Raw genomic sequence first — 19,097 nt, 5'->3', positions numbered from 1 at the left:
AATCAGATTACTCGTTTTTCAAATGTAACGCCAGCTGAAAATACAGTTAGCCTACTTGATTTTTGTATTCTGATTACGTAACGCCGTTACATATATTCCGTTACAACCCGACCCTGCTTCTAGCATCTAGGCTACTGTCCCGCAGCTCCTGCCTCTCTGTTGGACTCTGTCGCAGCGGGGCTGCTGCTGTGGAGCGCACAAAGAAGACTGTTCACAACGAAGGATCACTTCTTCTTCAAGTCAGGGAAGGTTTCGCAGTAGGCAGTCTACTGTCCCGCAGCTGCTGCCTCTCTGTTGGACTCTGGTACTGCACCTTACTCACGAGACGTTGTAAAAAAAAAAAAATGGGCGGGGGGCGAACGCAGTAACCACTCCGCCAACGCCACAGTCACCCAAGTCGCGCGGGCCGGATGAGAATGTCTGGCGGGCCGGATGTGGCCCGCGGGCCGCCAGTTGGTGGTCACTGCTCTAGCGAGTAAAACGCTTGACCCAGAGCTTAAAAGTGTTCTTGAGACGGCGATAAAAATGGTCAACTACATCAAATCCCGTCCACTCAATACCAGGCTGTTCACCAATTTCTGCAACGAACTGGGATCGGAGCATCAGGGCCTGCTGTTCCACACAGAAGTCAGGTGGCTTTCAAGGGGAAATGTTCTCAGCCGCCTGTATGAACTGCGGGACGAGGTGCGCTTATTTCTCACGGAGCACGGGTCCGTGCTCGCTGACCACCTGACAGACCCTGGTTAACAAGGCTGGCATATTTGTCTTGCATATTTGACAGGCTGAACGGACTTAACCTGTCATTGCAAGGTGAAAACACAAGCATCATGTCCTTGAATGATAAAATCTGCGCATTCAAGAGGAAAGTGGATCGCTGGATTGCGCGAGTTGAAATGGGCAGGATTGACATGTTTCCTGAGCTGGAGGAATTCATAGAGGAAAATGATCTTAGTGTTAACTCTGTGAAGAAGTCTATCACTACCTACCTGCAAACCCTCCTGGAACACTTTAACAAGTATTTCCCAGAGGAAGCAGCTCCGGAAAAATATGACTGGGTAAGATCACCATTTACCGTAACGACCGCAAGTCATCTGTCATCTGACATGGAGGACGCACTGACTGAACTGTCAAGTGACCGCACATTAAAGACAGCTTTTAATGCGAAGACGCTTGCTGAGTTCTGGATTTCAGTTGAGAGGGAATACCCACAGCTTTCCAAGGCCGCGATGGACGTTCTGACGCCGTTTGGCTCCACATACCTGTGCGAAAAGACTTTCTCGGCACTAACATACATACAAAACAAATACAGATCTCGTCTAAACGTGGAGGATGATCTCCGAGTGGCCGTCTCCAAAATTAAGCCCAGGATGGATTTGCTTTGCTCTATGCATATTGCACACCCGTCTCATTAGGTGAGATTAACGCTGAAACATAGCGTATTCCCCAAATGTAAATATGCACCGCAACAATGTTCATATGTTTATTAGTTATTATGACCTTTTATGTATTTAAAGTTTTCAAAGCAACAATGTTCATACGTTTATTACCGTTATGTATGTGTTTACAGTTTGCACTGCAACAATGTTCATATGTTTACTATAGTTTATGTCTTTTAAAGTTTGCACCGCAACAATGTTCACTCCTAATTCACATGGAGATTACTTTGACTCACGAGTTCTGCTGTTATTTTATATTAAATAGCTATATGTAAAATCATATCATGGTTGCCAGGCTGTTCTGTTCTTGTGTGTTGTCGTTATGCGCGTGTTTGGATACGCCTATTAGTGCGTGCGTCCTTTGCACACGTTTTTTTCTTTTCTTCCAGTCACCACGTGATAGTGGGGGGTCCCCAGTCTCTGGCACTGTTATTTTTGGGGTCGCGGGCTGAAAAGTTTGGGAACCCTTGTATAAAACACATATTTTGACTGGATACTAAAGGCCTCATGCAAACCCTTGAGACTGTCTGGTGTTGTTGCTGGTGACATTCTCTGCACCTCAAACGAAAATAAGAGAGCAATAAGAGACTAGCTCTACTTTAATCTGACCTTTTTATTGTTTGTTCTTAAAAATGTATTTGCCACCTTTACCATCGTCAACAAGTTGATTGAAAACATTTTAAAAAAAAATCTCCCTGCTCCTTTCCATCATGACCTACGAAAACTGTGTAGAGTACATTTTTTGTTTTTTAACAATTGCCATAAGTGGAATAAACTAATAAATAAAAAAAGTCTATAGTTCAAATCAAATATTGATGATGTATACAATATTTTAGAATGGAGCGTCTACATAATGAACAGTTTAATTTATGACAATATATTGAAGTATATTTTGATAAACTTTTGTGCTTTTCATATTAAGTACGGTTTCTTTGTACTGAGAAGTAAGATTGCCTCGCCTCTCTTCTCCCCTACAGCTCAATGGATAACTTTTTTTTTGTGATCATGCCAAGAAAATGCATTTGCATACATAGCCGTGGGAACATGTTTCAAATGGGGGGTGCTCTGGGGATGACACCAGGGCTGGTTCTGACCAATGTGCTGCCCTATAGGCAAGATTTTAACTGGCAATGAAAAACCTCTACAAAAGACCAATACACTACAAAAAGAGAAACATATTGACATGGTGGACAGCTTATATAACAAGGCTTCAAATGTATTTAGTATTATAACATGTTTTAATTGGGGGGGGTGGACTTCACATCCTCTAGTCTAGGGGGGTCCGGGGGTGCCCCCCCGGGAAGATTTGAAAGTAAAATGCTTCAATCTGGTGCACTTTGAGCGCCCAATTAGAGACTGATCTAGGGGGTACAACTCTAAACACCAATATGAAAAAGATCGGTTTGCATTTTATTAATCAAATAAGTATGTGAACATTTCCAATGACCTACCATAGCAAATAACAAATAAATGTAACTTATTTTATTTGTGTTGTTCATTCATATCTTATTTTATCAGTTAACATTTATTTATTTATGCATATTTTTAAATCTCTCCAATTTTAAACGATATTTTTGGTTTACTGTCCTATAGTATACATTGGAATGATTTCAAACCTGTTTTTATTCATCCTAATAATTATAAAGGTGTGCCTTGGAAATATTTGTTTACGTAAATTGTGATCAAAACGTTTGAGACTCACTGAGATAACTTAGACTAAAGTGAACTATCTAAACACTCAGAGTCCTTTACCTCACTGAGCCTCTCAGTCTGACAGGAGAGCTCTCCCTCCACATTATTGTCGAAACAGCTTCTTATATCCGTTAGCGCAGCAGAAGCTAACAACAATCCCCGCCGGTACCGCGGTATCCCCTCTCTCTATCTCTCTCACTTTGGCTGTGAGCTGCGGGCGCCTGCTAAGCCAACATCCCCCACTTTCATCACTACAGCGCCCATCGTACAGGGCAAATGGAAAATGTAACCGGGGTGAAAAGGGTGTTATCTTTACTTAATTATGAATGTTGTTACATCAAGGCTGAAAATTCGTTTTTTTGGTATTATATCTTGTGGAAGTGCAGATCCCCTGTCCTCCACCAGGGGGTGCTGCAGCACCCTCAGCACCCCTACTTCCCACGGCCCTGTTTGCATAAAACTAGGGCCGGCCCTCGGCATAGGCAGTATAGGTGAATGCTAAGGGCGCATCGAACCCATTGGGGGCGCCGAAAAAAATGGGGAGAAAAAAAAAAAAAAAAAGTTGGAAATTAAAAGTTTTTTATTTTTTTTATTTCATAACAACACAATTTCCCGATTTTGGATCAACAAAACACATCTTATTATCTTATACTAACATAACTACGCCTATATTGCGCAAACTATGACACCCCCCCAAAATCAAGTTGAACCGCCCCAGACCCAGTAAAAACCAGAGGTTTGTGTGAAATGGTTCTTTTTTTGAAATAATGGTTTTAGTATGCAATTATAGGTTTCAATTTTGTATTTGTGTTAATTTAAAATAAATCAAACTCCCAAAAAACGTACACAGCTTCTGTTTGCTTTTATCAACATTGGAATTTACTGTGTAAGCGGTCACAGGGGGGAGAGCTTTAGAGAGCTCTCTCCTGAAAGACTGAGCGGCTCTGATAACCTCAGCTCATTGAGGTAAAGGCACACCTTTTATATGATCATTATAGTTTAAAAAAAATAAGAGAATAGGTGAAAAACAGGTATAAAATACTATATGACAGTGCAAAAAAGTTGTTATTAATAAAAAAGAATACAGTTTGAAAGGGGAGTGATTTGTAAAATATCCATAAAGAAAAATTAAATCTGTTTACAGTTCTGTTTCATATGGGTGTTGAGAGATGTATCCATATATTTCCTAATGTTGCTCTCAAAGTGCACTAGATTGATGCTTTTAACTTCAATATTAAAAAAAAAAGTCTTCCCGTGGGTCCCCCCCCTAGAGGAGGTGAGGTCCCACCCCCACTTAAATCATGTTCAAATGGATAGGAAACTAAATACAGTTGCACACATCTTGTGTACATATCTTTTTGTTTTGGTGGTCATGCCACAACCGTGCACGCGCGAGTCATAGTGAGTGTCTACATTTGGGGGGGGGCACCAGCTAAAATCTTGCCTAGGGCAGCAAATTGGTCAGGGCCGGACCTGCATAAAACCCTATTGCTTTACTGTGTAAAGTGTCTGAGTTTCGAGATAAGCGCTCTTTAAATAAAATTCATTATTATTATTACCATTATTATAGAACCTTTAATGCAAGATGTAGCCTAATGTGCTTTACAGATACAAAATATAGAAGGAGGAACATAATTAAAAACAAGTTATAAAAAGCAGAAAGAGTTATATCACACAACCATAAAACAATAACTCAAACAGTTATATCTCTAAAATGACTCCAAATTAAAAGATAGCTCTTCAATTTACTTTAAAAAAAAAACTCCAATGGAGTTTGCTGTTCGAAGATCCAATGGGAAAAACATAAAGCCGCCTCCCCAGATTTCTTGTGTATTACTTTAGGTACTTCTAAAATAAATGCATCGGAGGATCTGAGTGTTCTTGTTGAGTTATCAAAAGAAAGGCAGTCCCAGATGTGTGTAGGGTCCGGGTTATGTAAAGCCTTATAAATTATTAAAAGCATTTTAAAATCAACTTGGAAAGTCACCGGTAACCAGTGCAGTGATGCCAGCACAGGGAACATGTGATCACTTTTTTCTGTGTTTGTTAAAATCCAGGCCGCAGCATTCTGAATTGATTGCGATTTCTTTAAAGATTTTTTTGGAGACCACGAGAATTGCAGTATTCCAAGCGACTAGTAATAAAAGCATGTAAAACAATTCCCGCTGAGTTAGATTTCTGATACTGTTTGCCATTTGTTTACATTAGTTCATTCTATTGAAGTGCGTTCTATGAGTGTTAAAAGTTGCTTATAATCCGACATTGAAACTATGGTGACGTCACATGCTCAACCTCTCCAAGTGCAGGATCTCATTATTATGATTATTTAAACATACAAAATGAATGTATACTGATGAAATAAACCTTGATAGACCAATCTGTGACACCACAAAGCCTCAATATTACAATGAATGTTTGCTGAAGTAAAACCTTTTCCTATAAGAGATTCAAACCTCATATGTTCGGATAAAGAAAAGAGAAAACAGCATTTGAGACATTTGCTTTATTTAGCTTTTCCATTAAAGAGAGAACACTGACAGAGCAGCTGAGACACAGCCTCCCCTCCTAAATACATTCAAAGTGTGCTGAAGCAAAACCTTATGAAATTACATATTAAGCTTTTTCATTGATGATATTGTTGATCCAGACAAGGTATTTGGAGATCTCTGTGTAGACGTTGGGTTTATTTGGGTAGTCACAGATTCCTAGGTAGTTGAAAGACACAACACCAACAGCTATCCCGTCGCACACCAGAGGACCACCAGAATCACCCTGTGAACAAGGAATATTACTCATTATTGATTATTTCATTTAAGAATTTTAAAGCATTTTTATAACAGCTTACATTTTACATCAACAAAGATAAATCATACCTGACAGAAGCCTCTGTCACTGCGATAACCACCGGCACAGATAACATCAGGAGGAATACCACCCCATTCCGTAGAGCATTTGTCCAGGTTCATGACAGACACATCCACCTCCATCAGTTTATCAACAACTCCACCACCAGTCTCTGTGAAACCCCATCCAGCAACATGGCAGATTTTGTTTTCTTGAATGTGCATATTAGAAGAAGGAATGGCAATGATTTGTTTTTTGTTCCCGGCAACTTTCTTCGTCAGCTGGAGAGGAACAAAGTAAATCTCACAAACCTAGCAATGTGTGTAATATAAGATAATACATTTTTATTCTTCAGACTTCAGTGTAACAAAACATGGCTGAATATGAAGCTGAAAGTTAAATTATTAATTTGATCCAAAAAAGTGTACTTACTTTGAGGAGCATGATGTCATTACCTCTGTCTACTCGGTTATAGGATCCGTGTTTGTATCTCTTTTCAATGTATCTTACATTTTCTTCACCAACGTTGAGGAGATTGTGAGTGCCAAAAACGACCCTGTCCGGTTCGCTAAATGAAAGATAATATTCAATATTGAAGATAATATTTAAAAATAAAAGGTGGTTAATATATCTTGAAGACTTTTCAAATTGCTTTCTAATTGAATGATTCAAAGATAGCGGATAAAGGAAGTTATACTCACTCGGGGCTACAGTGCGCAGCAGTGAGCACAAAGTCTTCGCTGATCAGGAATCCTCCGCACAGATGTTTCTCGTTTTTTTGTAGGGAGACCAAAAACTCGTACTTATCATCTGGGGCTGTTGTTCCTTTTATGATTTTACTCCCATCTGCTGAAATAAGTAAAAGGTCATCATTTAATTTCAGTTAATGATTGGAGCATAATAAACAGAGTTCGGAGTATTACCATTTTGTCCGAGAGATGTCAGGACCTGAAAAATCAGGAGTTTGTGCAGAGCATGCATGATGCAAGACAATTGACTTGCCTTGGATCTTCGGGGCATTAAGTCGATCCTTTTATGCAGCACTTTGTCTGATTAACACAGATTATTTAGAATTCTGACCACACCCACATGCAACACATTTCATGAGTCCCCATTTTGCCGTTGTTTTTTTTGTTAAAGCAGCCCACTCAAACATTTATTGTGAAATCTGCAACAAACCAGCTGAACCACAGAAACTGGTTTCCTGCTTCACTTCTGAGCAAACATCAAAGTTGTGAAACGAACACTATTTAATCACTTTGATCATCATTTCACAGAAAAATGATCTAAATGTAAAATCTAAATTGGGGGTGAATGGTCGCTTCCTTCATATCAATCCCAAATCTGCAAAGTCTTGAGACTGCATGTGACACGGTTGCTTAAGGTAACACAATCTATCCACAGACACATGAGTACTAATAGGTATATGTTCATTTAGTAGAGTCCTTTTCATTTGGCTCTATACAAATAACATTTATGATAAATATAATCTTAAATTGACCCTGTTCTATATTAAAAGCTAACATTTTGGGGACATGACCAAGTGATGCGACTGCATTCATCAACATCTGCACATATCTTTCAAACTTAAATGATCTGCACAGCCAGAGTTAATGTTCAATGTTTCCAGATGGACATGAATTCATCTATGTTACAACAGGTTGGAAGGATATTGAAAAATAAACAAAATGAATATGCAGTGCAAATGTTAGGCCTTTACTTGAATATGAAGATTTCTAAAAAGGCCCAATCATTTAATTACTTTAATAACTAAGGATTTCATGTCTTATAAGAAAGTAAATTCTAATAATTAAAAGATAAACATTTATGTAAATGTCCTCTTTCTAAAGAATAAAACAAACTGAATTCAAGGCCGCATTACAAACTAGATATCTGGCAACTGCCCTCGGCATACGTTTTTAATATTATGTTGTTTGGCACCTATAACTCTCCTTATTTCTTAGTGATACCAAGCTATTGGGTGTTTCTCAATGTCGAGGAAGGCTGCTCCAGAGCCACTATTTCAAGGATGCTACGTCATCGAGTCCCGCCGAAGAACTGTTCCAATGTCCAGGATGCTTGGATTTCTACCGAGGCCGGCGTCCTTCGTTGCGGGAAATTTCGAGGCTGCACATGTGTATCCTCTGCGGTCTTAAAATTCCCACAATGCTTTGCGCACAGACCAATTCCCAATCTTTGCCGGAAATTGCACTCCATTTAAGGCGGGGCCTCGCATATGACGCACACCTGCACACCTGTTAGCCTGTTCCAACATTCTTCGTTTTTCGAGGCTAGGAAGAATTCTTGCCTCACTCCTGAAGGACCTGACTCGGAGGGATATGTCCTACCCAGGAAGCGTCCTCGACATTGAGAAACACCCATTTTGTTTGTGATTTGGAGGTATTTTCTTCTTCTTCTTCTTCTTCTTCTTCTTCTTCTTCTTCTTCTTCTTCTTTATTTTTTTTTTTTTTTAGTGGCAAATCGCTAATCACTCACCTTGTTTCATTGACTTCCCATTTATGTGGTTTCCCACTTTATGTGATTGTTGGCCTGCTCCTTTAGATAATAACATAAATCATAGATTTTCTAAAAAACGTTGACAACTTACGAGCGATCACAATGTGCAGCAGTGACCACAAAGACTTCATTGATGAGGAATCCTCCACAGATATGAACATTTTGGTCGTTCTGCACGGAGGCCATAAACTGCATTTTGTTCTCCGGGACCTTTTTACCATTTATGATTTCACTACCAAGGACTGAAAAGAAGGATGAGTTAATTTGTAAGAAAGAGACAGATAACCACATGTGGGAATCTTACCTTTTCTACACCAGTTCCCTCAGTCAGCGACCCTGTGCAAACTTTAAATGTGTTAAAGTGATGAGTGCATGTGGTAGTAAAGAAAGGACACCTCATGAAGTGTTGCAGTTGTTTCAGTAAATATAAGGCCTCCACACCCTGAAGCACATGCACAAGTATTGTGTTTTTTCTGAAAGTTCTGGGATATTCTTGTCACTGTTTGGATAATACTTATCCTTAATGTGACTAAATAAGCTTTAGTCACATTTATTTGAATGAAATATGTGAAAAATAATCAAAATAGTTTGTTATGGATCTACATTTCAGCTTTCACATTTGGGCTGTTTTTTTTTATTACTGCGATGTTGCACCATAAGTGCAACGAGTTGCAGTAACCACAGTTTCCATCTCAAAGTCTGAGTGTGAGTATTATCACAGTCAAGTGTGAAGATAATTCTGTGAAAACATGTCAACGCTGACTGACAACTAATCTAAAAGAGCATTGTGGCTCATTAGTCAGTGTCTGACCAAAATGTATTATAGTATTTGTTTGCTATTATCTGCTATAATATATCTGATGTTCATTTTGTATCTGACATTTTCATTTATTTTTCCTTAGTCAGCAACCCTGTGGTTTTCACCTGATTCACCAAGATGTCTTTAGCCCACCATGTATGTATCTTTGCAAACTTTAATTGTGTTAAAGTGATGAGTGCATGTGGTCTGTAAAGACATGAAACCTCATGAAGTGTTGCCGTTGTTTCAGTAAATATAAGGCCTTTGGTTCTGCGGCTTCCACAGCCTGAAGCTCATGCATTATGTGAACAGCATGGCTGAGTTTTCACACAGTGCTTAACAATAATCTATTACTTCTCTTCAACATTTGATGTCAATTAATATTTTAACTGTTTTGAATCAATGCCGCAGTTTAAATATCTTTTTTGACATTTTTTCATCACTGGATTCATAACACTTAGCCCCGTAGGATTTAGTGACATTTGGTTGGATGAATGAAGTAAAAAGGTTCTTTAGTATTGATTTGCTTTTTAGCTGTGACCATATATTACTGGTATGTCACACCAAAAACTAAATGAGTAACAAATCTCCAAGTCTGAGTGTCAGTATGATCACGATCACATGGTGTGAAACGAATTCTGGTAAGTCGTGTCAACGCTGACTGACAGCTAGTCTAAAAGAACATTGCGGCTTATTTTTCAGTGTTTGACTCAAGTCTATTATAAAGTGAATATGTTATGAGGAGGTATTACTTTTCTGAAGTGTAATATGTTTGCAGTAATTCAACATAACTTTAAAAAAAATTGAGTTTAAAGAATGAAAGCATGCAGAGAAGAGCAAAGGCATCCAATGGCTTTTTCCAATGTAAATATGTTGAATTCATTGCTAGAATCTGCCATGGGCATTATAAACACTGACGTATTGAGCATGAATCTATTTCACGCACCAGTCATGTTCATTTTGCATTTAAAATGTTCATCCAGTGTATTTACATTCTTTTTTACATTGCTCTCCTTTGGTGCATACTATGATGTGGCGACATCAAATGAACTCGACTCTACAATGTTAAAAAGATCAGAAAAGTTTTCGTGTGTTGTTTTATCTCATACAACCCACAACCCAGACATTTATTGAGAAGTGTTGCAATCTAAAAGAACCGCAGAAACCACAGTTTCCAGCTGCAGATTTGGGTATTGATATTCACATAGTAGCAGTTATGAAAGTAAGTGCAACTCATATTTTGCCTGTGGATGCTAAAGGCCTTATGCAAACCATTAACAATAGTTGAATTTGTGTTGTCGGTCACAGTCCGTGCATTCAAGCAGCGATAGGAGATCAATAAGATGCTGGTACTACTTTAAACTAACCCTATGCTTTCAATATTTGCCCATCTTTAACATCGGCAACATAAAGTAATGTTCACTGCAACTATAATTTGAATCAAATATTGATCTACATAATACTTTTACCTTTATCTATATATTGAAGTATACTTTGATTATACTTTATTAGTTTTACCTATATTGCAGGACTTTTACATGTGTTTTTACCACATAGCATTAATACTTCCTTGTAAGTAACATATTTGAGTATTTCTTCCTCAACTGCTTGGTTTTTAGTCAGGACTTGTCACGATTCTCATGTTATGTCACGTTTATAGTTTTGTAGGTTTGGGTGTTTTTGCTGTTTTCCATGTCATGTTTTTCTTTGGGTTATTGTCTGGTCCTTTCCCTGTGTTTTCCTCTTGTCATTAGTTTCCCTGGTGTGTCTAATTGTCTGATTATGTTCACCTGGGCCCCTGTGTTTTCTCCTCCCTCCTCACCTGTGTCTTGTTGTGTGATTGAGTCTGGTGTGTATTTAAGTTCTGGGTTGTCTGTCTGTCTTGGTCGGTTCGTCTTGTTCCCTGACTAGTTCTGCGGTGAGTGTTCTGTTTTTGTCATTGTACATATATCTCCTAGCCTTGAAATAAAGGAAGTTCAGTTTATATCTGCATTTGGGTCCTGCTTGTTTCACAAACCGTGACAGGACTTTAAGGGACTTCTCATATTGGGTATGGTTGCTTTGTACTGTGCCTTACTAAAGTTGCCTCCACTCTCCACTCCCCAGCAGCTTAATGGAAACTTATTTGCCAAATGAAATAATTTGCATAAACCACTAGCTATTGCTCAGAATCAAAGCAGAGCCTCAAATATCTATTGATGTGTTAGTACTCCATGATACCCAGCAGAGAGCGCCAGAGGTCATAACAAGACTTTAAAGATGTCTCTGCTTTTTCACCATCAGAGGCAGCCCCTCCTCCATCTTTGTAAATCTAATGTGAAGTCACAAATTGAGCTGTCGGATGAATCTTCCTAACATCATCTGTCTGCCTTCTGTACTAAAGTATTTACTTTTTAGGTGGTGATGGTCGTGATGTATGAATAGGAGCTATCCTTCTAGGAACTTTATGGACGTTTTTAAAAAGTACATTTTTTGTTATAACAAGCACATTATAAGAAAGTATTAAATACGTTTGACTTGGAAACATGTAGCAAAGACCAAAAATACTCTGAATAGCTAACAGCTATTAACATAGGTCCATATAAAGCCAAGGCAAGATACATTTATTTATATAACACATTTTATAAACAAGAACATTCCATCCAGTACAGTACACTAAAAGCATGTTGCACTTTATATTGATGATGATAATGGTGAACTCAGTATAGAGCTTTTCTGTAAAAGTGAAATGTTTTAAGATTATATTTAAATCCAAGGAGCCACTATAGTATGTTGATCTGTTACATTTAACAATTCTTTTTCTTGAGAATCTTTCTGATCCAGGAAAGGTATTTTGATACATCTGTGTACACATTGGGCCTATTTGGGTAACTGCAGTTCTTGCCCCAGTTGTAAGACACAACACCAACTGCCTTCCCGTTGCACACCAGAGGGCCCCCAGAATCACCCTGTGAGGAGGAAGAAGCTATATTAGTTAATTTGCTTTCTAATAACCTTTTTATAATGAGACCATACCCCTATGACAGGAAAGGAAGCATACCTGACAGAATCCTTTATCTGTGCCATATCCACCAGCACAGATAACGTTTTCAGGAAGCATGTTAGGCCATTCGTTCTTACAGACATCCAGGTCAACAATGGGCACATTCACCATTTGCAGCTCATCAACAGGTTTACCAACACTTGTGAAGCCCCATCCAGCTACACTGCACGGCTTTTTATTTTTAGTCTTAGTCTTAGTCTTGGGAAGTGAAATTGGTTGCAATCTTTTGTTCAGTCGAGCTTTCTTGGACAGCTGGAGAAACAAAATCACAAGTGAAAATTTGTGAAAAAAACTTGAAAATACTGAGGTCTGATAGAGGATACTTCTTATCCCCATATCAGACCTCAAGCTTGCTTGAAAATGAAGCTCAGTCAACTTTATTGTCAATCTCAAAATATGTACACATGTTTTTACACACATAAAGATCGAAATACTGTTTCCCACAGTCCCAAGGTATAACAAACACACATTAAAATACAAGAACACTCAATAATAACAAAACAACCGTTTACTTCAAGTAAGCAGGATATATATAAAAAAGATGATGTACATCGTGCAAAAATGTCCATAGCAGCGCAAAAGTGACTGGTGCCGAATTTTGTGTGTGTGTGGGGGGGGGTGTTAAAATCCCGGTCCAGTGGGGTCAGGGTGGAGAGATAGGGGAAAGGTGGGAGGCGGGAGAGTTCAGCTGCTCATAGTATTGATGTAAATGCTTTGTTGTTTTAACGGTTTTGTAGAGACTAAAAGTGAATTTAACAGAACATCAAATTACTGGAACTCTACTTACTTTGAGGAGCATGATGTCTGCCCCCTCTGTAACATTCTTGTAAGATGGATGCTTGCATCTCTTCACACTGTATCTCATTGTGTCATCAATCTTTTTGAGATTGTGGGTACCAAGAACAACACTTGTAGGATTCCTAAGCAAATGATCATCAGTAGTGTTTATTAATAGCTGCTGCATGTTATGCAAAAATAAGGTTCTTTGGATTGGTCCAATAACATTTCAATCAGGAGAGACGTGATGTATGGAATACATGTTTATTATCGAGTCACATTATATAAATGAAACATAATGATGACAGTTTATAACAAGTGAATGAAATGGTGTTTGGCGATTAGGCCCAGGTTTTGTAGGATGTCATTCGGGAAGGGAAGAACCGTTTCCGATGAACCCCCAAAAGAAGTGAAAGTATGAAGTACTGAACGTGATGAAATCTTACCTTGTGGGATGCAGTGGAAATCTATGGATGAAATGAGAGGTTAATACATGTGGGGATTTAGATATACTGATGCCTCCTAGGCATCCTCCCTGGACGTACAGGGCTTCCCGGACGTACAGGGCTTCCTGGACGTACAGGGCATCCCGGACGAACGGGGCATCCCGGACGTACGGGGCAACCTGACTTCGCAGGGACACATTTTATACAGACCCGAAGGTTACAACCTGGACGTACAGGGTTAGACATGCAAGGATAAACATGAGCCGCGGGGCGAATATACGTGCTGACATGCTAAGAACCACCACCAGTTATATGCATACGTACCAATTTGAAGGTTGGAGAGGCCTTTGGATAGCCAGCACGGCACTGGGGTTCGGACGAATGTAGGATGAGAAGCGGTTGTTGTAGGGAAGAGGAACAATTACCTTGATTGCGGCAGGTTTGCTGCACCTATCCAGAACGAGTCCTGAAATGCTCTTAAGACACCACCACCAGTTATATGCATGTTTACCAGAGGTAAGCTGGAGAGATCTTTGATAGCCGGCACGAGCCGATGCCCGGCGAAGAGGGAGATGTAGACAATGTAATGCGGCTGTTAGCTTGAGTACAATGATGCATGAATATCGTACCCTGCTTAACATAAGCCATGTGAGCATGAAACCAAATATATGAGTGCAATATGAGCAGCATGAAATAATATTTGCTTAGGTAAATGCTGAGACATGACCCATGATATAGGCAGGGCTCAACGCTAACTTTTAAAAGTGGTTGCCAGGCTGGCAACCAGGCATCTGCTTTTGGTTGCCAACTGGAAATACGGTTGCCCTTTTTTTTTGATACCTTATATTTTAAATAATTAAGATGCTATACAGTTATACATCAACTTAATAATGAACATGTGACACAAGAATGTTCAAATGCTTTACAATAAGTAATTAACGCACTTATTTGAACCTAAGTGGTAGTAAACTTGTCCACCCTCAATTGCTGGTATACAAAATACCAATAGTGCTGCTGTTGTCCTGTTCTTCATAGATCCCTCACAAATGAATTGAGCAAGTCACCAGTTTCTTGATCATTCGTTGTTTTCCTTTCAAATGTGTGTTTTCTTGACCTTGTCCAGACCCCCACCATAGACCCATTGCCCCTTCAGCATTGAAGTCTTGGATTGGCCAGACTAATACATTTCTAATGTTAAATAAATGAAAACCATTCATAGTTAAACATTTGATATTAATTATTGATGCTGTAAATTACCTTTAATATATCTAACTATATTTAAAATGTGTTACCTTTTTATAGAAGTGATTATAATTTAATGTAACCATTTTCTATGGTAAAGTTTCATTTTGCACTTTTATTTTGGTAGTAATAAGATCGGGACTCTTATTTTGAAGGAACTTTTACCGGAAGTGAATGGAAAACATTCCTCTTTGTTTTTCGTTCGGGTTTTACCTTACGCTCCATCAGTTGAAACACTTTGAACATTCCTTGGAGAAGTTGAGGTGTTGGCTGAGCTTTTTATCACGGAGTCAAGCAACTTATTTTTGCTTCGCCATTTTGTTGTAAAACAAACACACGGCGCACCGCGCACGCGAGTAAACGTGCATCGCTTTCTGGCTCCGTAATCACGCCAATGCACGTGCAATTTTAAGTATCAGGTTCCGACTGGTCACAACAATTAAATATCACTCTTAAAAACGAATATGAACATTTATCTATTTTGGGGTGCACGTTTTGCTGTCCTTATTTCTTATGTTAAAAACTGGTTGCCACTGATGGCAACCGAAGTCCAAGAAGTGGTTGACATTTTCCAAATGGTTGCCAATGGCAACCTGGCAACCGTTACTGTCGAGCCCTGATATAGGACTAGCTTAATTAGCAGTTTAATTACGCCACGGTGAGACGTAGATGCTGATGTGCTGGTTGGGTGATTAGACTGTCTTCTATCATCTTACATGAGCTTCTCTTTCTCCCTGAAAGAAACCCCCCAAAACCACAGATGGGCAGCATCCGTGGCTGTGTTGAAGCTTGAAACAGCGGTACTTACTGAGCATTGTGACGGGTAGTAGTTACCCGAACTGCATAACTCCATGCTGTAACGCGTTACACCCGTTACGTATTGCGCTGAGGCTTCGGAGCGTGTGTCGAGTTATCCCCGAATCTTTTTGTGAAGCATGTATCGAGCTTGTATCGTTTCGGGCCAGTGACGTCATCGATGATGAACGAACCTCGCTGCCTGTCGATACCACGTGACTGCTTCGGGAAGCGATTCGGATCATTTGAACCGTTGAGCCACAACGCTCATAATACCCATGGATGTATAACAAGAACCATATTACCCCTCCTGTACCCGGGTCCGCTGGTGACACGATGGAATTAAAAGCGCTCAGACCCTCACTTATATAGAGGTCGGAAAATGTCATAAGTATAAATAGATACAAGCATAAATAAATGTATGAATAAATAAATAAATAAATGCAGATTAGATATATCCAGTGTTTTTGGGTAGATTCAGCGTGTGGGCTGTGGCTCAGCTGGAAAGCAGCCGACCCACGACCGCAGGGTTTGCTGATAGAAGCTACAGCTAAATGAGATAATGCAGTTAATAAATGTATTCCTGATATGGTTTAGCCTTCTCAGGCTACAACGTGGTTAAGTTTATGAATAATATTAAGGAATACGAATGACTCTTTGCAATGTTTACCAGCCTCCTATAGGCTTTTCAATCACAATCGTTCAACTGGAATGAAAACAATATTGTTAACATGAAAATAGGATTTTATGTCCGTTGTTTAGAGTTATTCTAAGGCTTTACTCATTGGGAACTCGGTATGAGATAGAGCGCAACTGTTGAGATTTCCAATTTGCCTGTTTTACACGCTTTGACCAACAGGGGGTTTATGTTCAAATAAAGCCCATGATGAAGCTTCATGAGATGAACCCTTTGCGAACCAATTGGCTGGAAAGTTTCAAAGCTTCATAAGGCTTCATCTCGCCATCACTACCTGCTTGCCACCTAAGACGCACTTAGTGACCAGTACTGCTACTGAGCCGGGAGGAGAAGTAGCTTCGATGAGATGTAGCTTGAGCCCTGCCTGCCTGCAAGAGGGGTTGTGGTTGAAGCCGGAAGTGGGTGAAGCTTCGCAAGCGATGAGGGCCCGTTCCGCGTGAAGGCCGGAAGCGCCGCATTTGAGCGGCCCTGATGCCAGTGATGCCCTCTCGAGAGACTGAAGGCGTGTGTCAATTGTTTGCCTGAAGTAGCCCATTTCCATTAAGCCGGAGGAACTTCCGTGGAGCCCAGTATCCTTGTCTTTTTCTTCCGCGTCCGGGTTTGCTGGGTGGCCGGCTAGAACCGCTAGCCAACTGGGGAACGCCGCCTGTAGCTCAATCCGCAAGACTGCGGAGCTGATGAATATATACCCGGAGCTGGGACGAAGCCCTGCTGCTGCTTGCGCGTTGACACCTGGAAGACAGCTGATGGAAAAGGGGAGAGCATATACAGTATAGAGGGATTAACAGGTGCGATGATTAGGCTTGTGAACGGAGGGAAGTGATAGGTTAGCTGAGGAGTGGCGCTCCCTATCATTTAGTGAAGGGAGCGAGTATTGCCATGACGCGCAATACAAAGTGATAGGTCTTCCTGCCTGAACTTGCACTGAGCTTCATTATTCATTGAGTATTGAAAGAGCAAAGGTAACTCACCCAACAACACAATGTGCAGCAGTGACCACAAAGTCTTTATTGATGAGGAATCCTCCACAGATATGTTTGTTGCTGCTGTTTTGAACCGAGGCCATAAACAGCATTTTCTTGTCTGGGACCTTTTCACCATTTATGATTTCACTACCAAGTGCTGAAAAGAAGGATGAGTTAATACTGCATTTGTAGAAAAGAGACAAATAACCACATGTGGGAACATTACCGTGAAGTCCAAGAGTTGTCAGAAGTTGAAGAAGCAGAATCCTGTGCAGAGCGTGCTTCATGCTTGCAGCAAACTGAACCTGTTGTCTTTGTGTGTCGTGTCGACCCTTCCATAAACCAGTTCCCTCAGTCAGCGACCCTGTGCAAACTTTAAATGTGTTAAAGTGATGAGTTCATGTGGTAGTAAAGAAATGACACCTCATGAAGTGTTGCAGTTGTTTCAGTAAATATAAGGCCTGTGGTTCTGCGGCCTCCACACCCTGAAGCACATGCACAAGTATTGTGTTTTTTCTGAAAGTTCTGGGATATTCTTGTCACTGTTTGGATAATACTTATCCTTAATGTGACTAAATAAGCTTTAGTCACATTTAGTTGGATGAAATATGTGAAAAATAATCAAAATAGTTTGGTATGGATCTACATTTCAGCTTTCACATTTGGGCTGTTTTCTTTTATTACTGCGATGTTGCACCATAAGTGCAACGAGTTGCAGTAACCACAGTTTCCATCTCAAAGTCTGAGTGAGTATTATCAGTCAAGTGTGAAGATAATTCTGTGAAAACATGTCAACGCTGACTGACAACTAATCTACAAGAGCATTGTGGCTCATTAGTCAGTGTCTGACCAAAATGTATTATAGTACTTGTTTGCTATTATCTGCTATAATATAACCAATGTTCATTTTGTATCTGACATTTTCATTCACGCAATTGTTTTAATTAATGAATACTTTTTAGACATTGCTGCACTTTTTGTGCATACTATTATGTGGCTAAGTTGAATAAACTTTGTCAGCCAAAAAAAAGTGAGCTGATTTATCTGATACAACCCAGACATTTCTTTGCATAGCGTTTCAATCTAGATGAACCACAGAAACAACAGTTTCCATCTAAAGATTTGAGTAGTGACGTTCCAACACTAGCAGTTATGAAACTAGAGCTCAATGATTTTATCATTGTTTAACATCAACAGATGTATCAGTGCTATAAACACATATTTTGACTGGATACTAAAGGCCTCATGCAAACCCTTGACACTGTCTGGTGTTGTTGCTGGTGACATTCTCTGCACCTCAAACGACAATAAGAGAGCAATAAGAGACTAGCTCTACTTTAATCTGACCTTTTTATTGTTTGTTCTTAAAAATGTATTTGCCACCTTTACCATCGTCGAAAAGTTGATTGAAAACATTCGATTTTTTTTCTCCCTGCTCCTTTCCATCATGGCCTACTGTGTAAAGAGTACATGTGTTTTATAACAATCGCCATAAGTGGAATAAACTAATAAATAAAAAAAGTCTATAGTTCAAATCAAATATGGATGATGTATACAATATTTTAGAATGGAGCGTCTACATAATGAACAGTTTAACTTATGACAATATATTGAAGTATATTTTGATAAACTTGTGCTTTTCATATTAGGTACGGTTTCTTTGTACTATGAAGTAAGATTGCCTCCCCTCTCTTCTCCCCTACAGCTCAATGTATAACTTTTTTTTTGTTATCATGCCAAGATAATTCATTTGCATAAAACCCCATTGCTTTACTGTGTAAACTAAGTGTCTTTGAGTTTCTAGATAAGCGCTCTTTAAAAAAATGGTTTATTATTATCATTAT

General features: G+C 39.5%; 3 protein-coding genes across 4 annotated transcripts in view; all 3 read right to left on the bottom strand.

The window, feature by feature from the left end:
* Positions 1-9,891, bottom strand: part of LOC307038425 (mast cell protease 1A-like) — a 31,322-nt gene extending 21,431 nt beyond the window's left edge. Inside the window, exon 1 of the mRNA XM_079679810.1 lies at positions 8,581-9,891. Within this exon, the coding sequence (XP_079535936.1) occupies positions 8,581-8,780 (200 nt within the window). The 5' untranslated portion in view covers positions 8,781-9,891. The remainder of the gene's footprint in view (positions 1-8,580) is intronic.
* On the bottom strand, positions 5,617-7,042 carry LOC307038402 (mast cell protease 3-like). 2 transcript variants are annotated; one of them, XM_079679784.1, is made up of 5 exons: positions 6,896-7,042; positions 6,674-6,821; positions 6,405-6,540; positions 6,002-6,253; positions 5,617-5,900 (listed from the first exon to the last, which is right to left on the bottom strand). In XM_079679784.1, exons 1-5 carry the CDS (start codon positions 6,990-6,992, stop codon positions 5,742-5,744), a joined length of 792 nt encoding a protein of 263 aa, XP_079535910.1. In that variant the 5' UTR covers positions 6,993-7,042; the 3' UTR covers positions 5,617-5,741. The 2 variants fall into 2 exon arrangements, with proteins under 2 accessions (XP_079535910.1, XP_079535911.1); XM_079679785.1 differs by having other exon boundaries at positions 6,674-6,818; positions 6,896-6,987.
* A 1,973-nt stretch (positions 9,892-11,864) lies between the features above and the next one.
* Positions 11,865-17,787, bottom strand: LOC307038418 (mast cell protease 1A-like). The gene is made up of 5 exons (XM_079679796.1): positions 17,480-17,787; positions 17,260-17,410; positions 13,119-13,251; positions 12,329-12,583; positions 11,865-12,236 (listed from the first exon to the last, which is right to left on the bottom strand). Exons 1-5 carry the CDS (start codon positions 17,538-17,540, stop codon positions 12,075-12,077), a joined length of 762 nt encoding a protein of 253 aa, XP_079535922.1. The 5' UTR covers positions 17,541-17,787; the 3' UTR covers positions 11,865-12,074.
* Between the last annotated feature and the right edge of the window lie 1,310 nt (positions 17,788-19,097).

Source organism: Notothenia rossii (assembly GCF_949606895.1).
Source record: "Notothenia rossii genome assembly, chromosome: 1".
Classification (NCBI taxonomy): Eukaryota; Metazoa; Chordata; class Actinopteri; order Perciformes; family Nototheniidae; genus Notothenia; species Notothenia rossii.
Note: the sequence above shows the minus strand (reverse complement) of the source record. Positions and strands in the feature narration are given on the sequence as shown.